We start from the raw sequence: 1,571 nt of genomic DNA on the forward strand, positions 1-1,571 counted from the left end.
GTACCCATGTCGTTTTGTAGAGTTTTTCTAGGGTCTCAACTCATCAGGCTCGTGCTACTTCATTGTGAGAAAGAGATTCCAATACACACGCTTACCAATTGGCTGTGATGATAGCAGAATGCACACACACTCACTCACACAACTACACACTCACACATGCGCAGGTATAAACATAAACACACACATTAGCATACACAAACAAACATGAGCAAATCGAATACAAACACAATAAATCAAACACACACACATACACATCTATGTAATATAATTAATTTAATCACAAGATGCCTGTTTTGCTTCAAAAGCCTTTCATCTAGACATTTCGGTGAGGGATTTCGCACAGAATAGCCTGTAGATGCATCCCGTCGCCCCTGAAGCAAGGGTAATCATTCATAACTTTGAAAGGTATTTCTATATTCATACAGTTTTCTCCCGCACCTCCGCTAGGTTCAAGATGCTGCCACACTAAGGTAGACATATTACCACCAGAGGTCATGAACCTCCATGACCCCTCATGACCTTCGTCTGTGGCCCCGACCCAAGCGCCTATTATTTCCGGGTGAGAAACCGATTGGTTGAAGAGAAAATCAGTCACAAAGTCGAACTCTTGTCGGTCGTTGATCTCCACAAGGTATCCTCCATACAATTGACAGAGGCGATTAGCTTCCTGGGCGTTTCCATATCGTTGTTCGGTGACAAAGTAGTGGCTACCTTTGTAGTTGGCCGACGCTAGTGTGATGGCGTCTTTGGAGTTGTCCACTTGGGACTTCAGCCCATTCAGTGTGGATTCCAAGTGTGTCACCTTATTCTCCAGTCCTGAGAGTTTATTGAGCTTGATTTCCATGTCTTCCACTTTGATGTTCATTTCTTTGATGGTTTCATCAGCTTATTCTACCCTTAGTAAATTGCTAAAGTTATATTTTTAGATAGTGATAGGACTATGGCGAGAGAAGTGAAACGATAAGGGTTTTTTTCCCGTTGCAAACGGAAGACTCGGGTTAAATTCCCAAGTAGAGAGAATTTATCTAAAGTAACTCGATCATTCTGCTAGGATGTCCTTCACAGCCCAGGCAGGTCCGGACAGCAAGGTTCAAAGTTTGCTTCCTTAATGATGATCTAAAAAGTGTGTTGTTGATAGAGCACAAAATTAATGACGATTTATAGAGGCACCAGACACATATGTTCTTGTGCTGTTTTAGCCTCCTTCTCCTTTAACCTTTACACAACCTTAATCTATGCTTTCTAACTTGGAATTTGCCTATAATTCTTCTATCACCTCGATGACCTTCTACGTCTTGGAATATGATCTTAAAGGCCCACCTGGGACGATTTGAAAAAAACAGTACGTGACAGTAACCCAGTACTGTGTCAAACAAGGCAGATTGCAACCCCAGAATGAGAAAGTTCTCTCTACTCAGTACTTGGCTTTGAACAAAAAAATTAACGTTCAGAATCCGGAGTTTCAAAAGTCAGTTCTTTTTAATGCAATTTTTTTAATATCTTGACAACGACTCCGAAAAATCTTATGATTTTGATCATGCGGATAGTACATTTAGCTTTTTTTTTTACTT

At 40.8% G+C, this 1,571-nt stretch overlaps 1 protein-coding gene across 1 annotated transcript; it reads right to left on the bottom strand.

The window, feature by feature from the left end:
* Positions 1–313: 313 nt before the first annotated feature.
* Positions 314–865, bottom strand: LOC101856824 (perlucin-like protein). The gene has a single exon (XM_005103127.1). The coding sequence runs from the start codon at positions 863–865 to the stop codon at positions 314–316; it is 552 nt and encodes a 183-aa protein (XP_005103184.1).
* Positions 866–1,571: the final 706 nt, after the last annotated feature.

Source organism: Aplysia californica, unplaced genomic scaffold (genome assembly GCF_000002075.1).
Source record: "Aplysia californica isolate F4 #8 unplaced genomic scaffold, AplCal3.0 scaffold00359, whole genome shotgun sequence".
In the NCBI taxonomy this organism is placed as follows: Eukaryota; Metazoa; Mollusca; class Gastropoda; order Aplysiida; family Aplysiidae; genus Aplysia; species Aplysia californica.

Coding starts and splice junctions, on each gene's coding strand:
- LOC101856824 (XM_005103127.1), bottom strand. CDS start 865: ATGAACATCAAAGTGGAAGACATGGAAATCAAGCTCAATAAACTCTCA.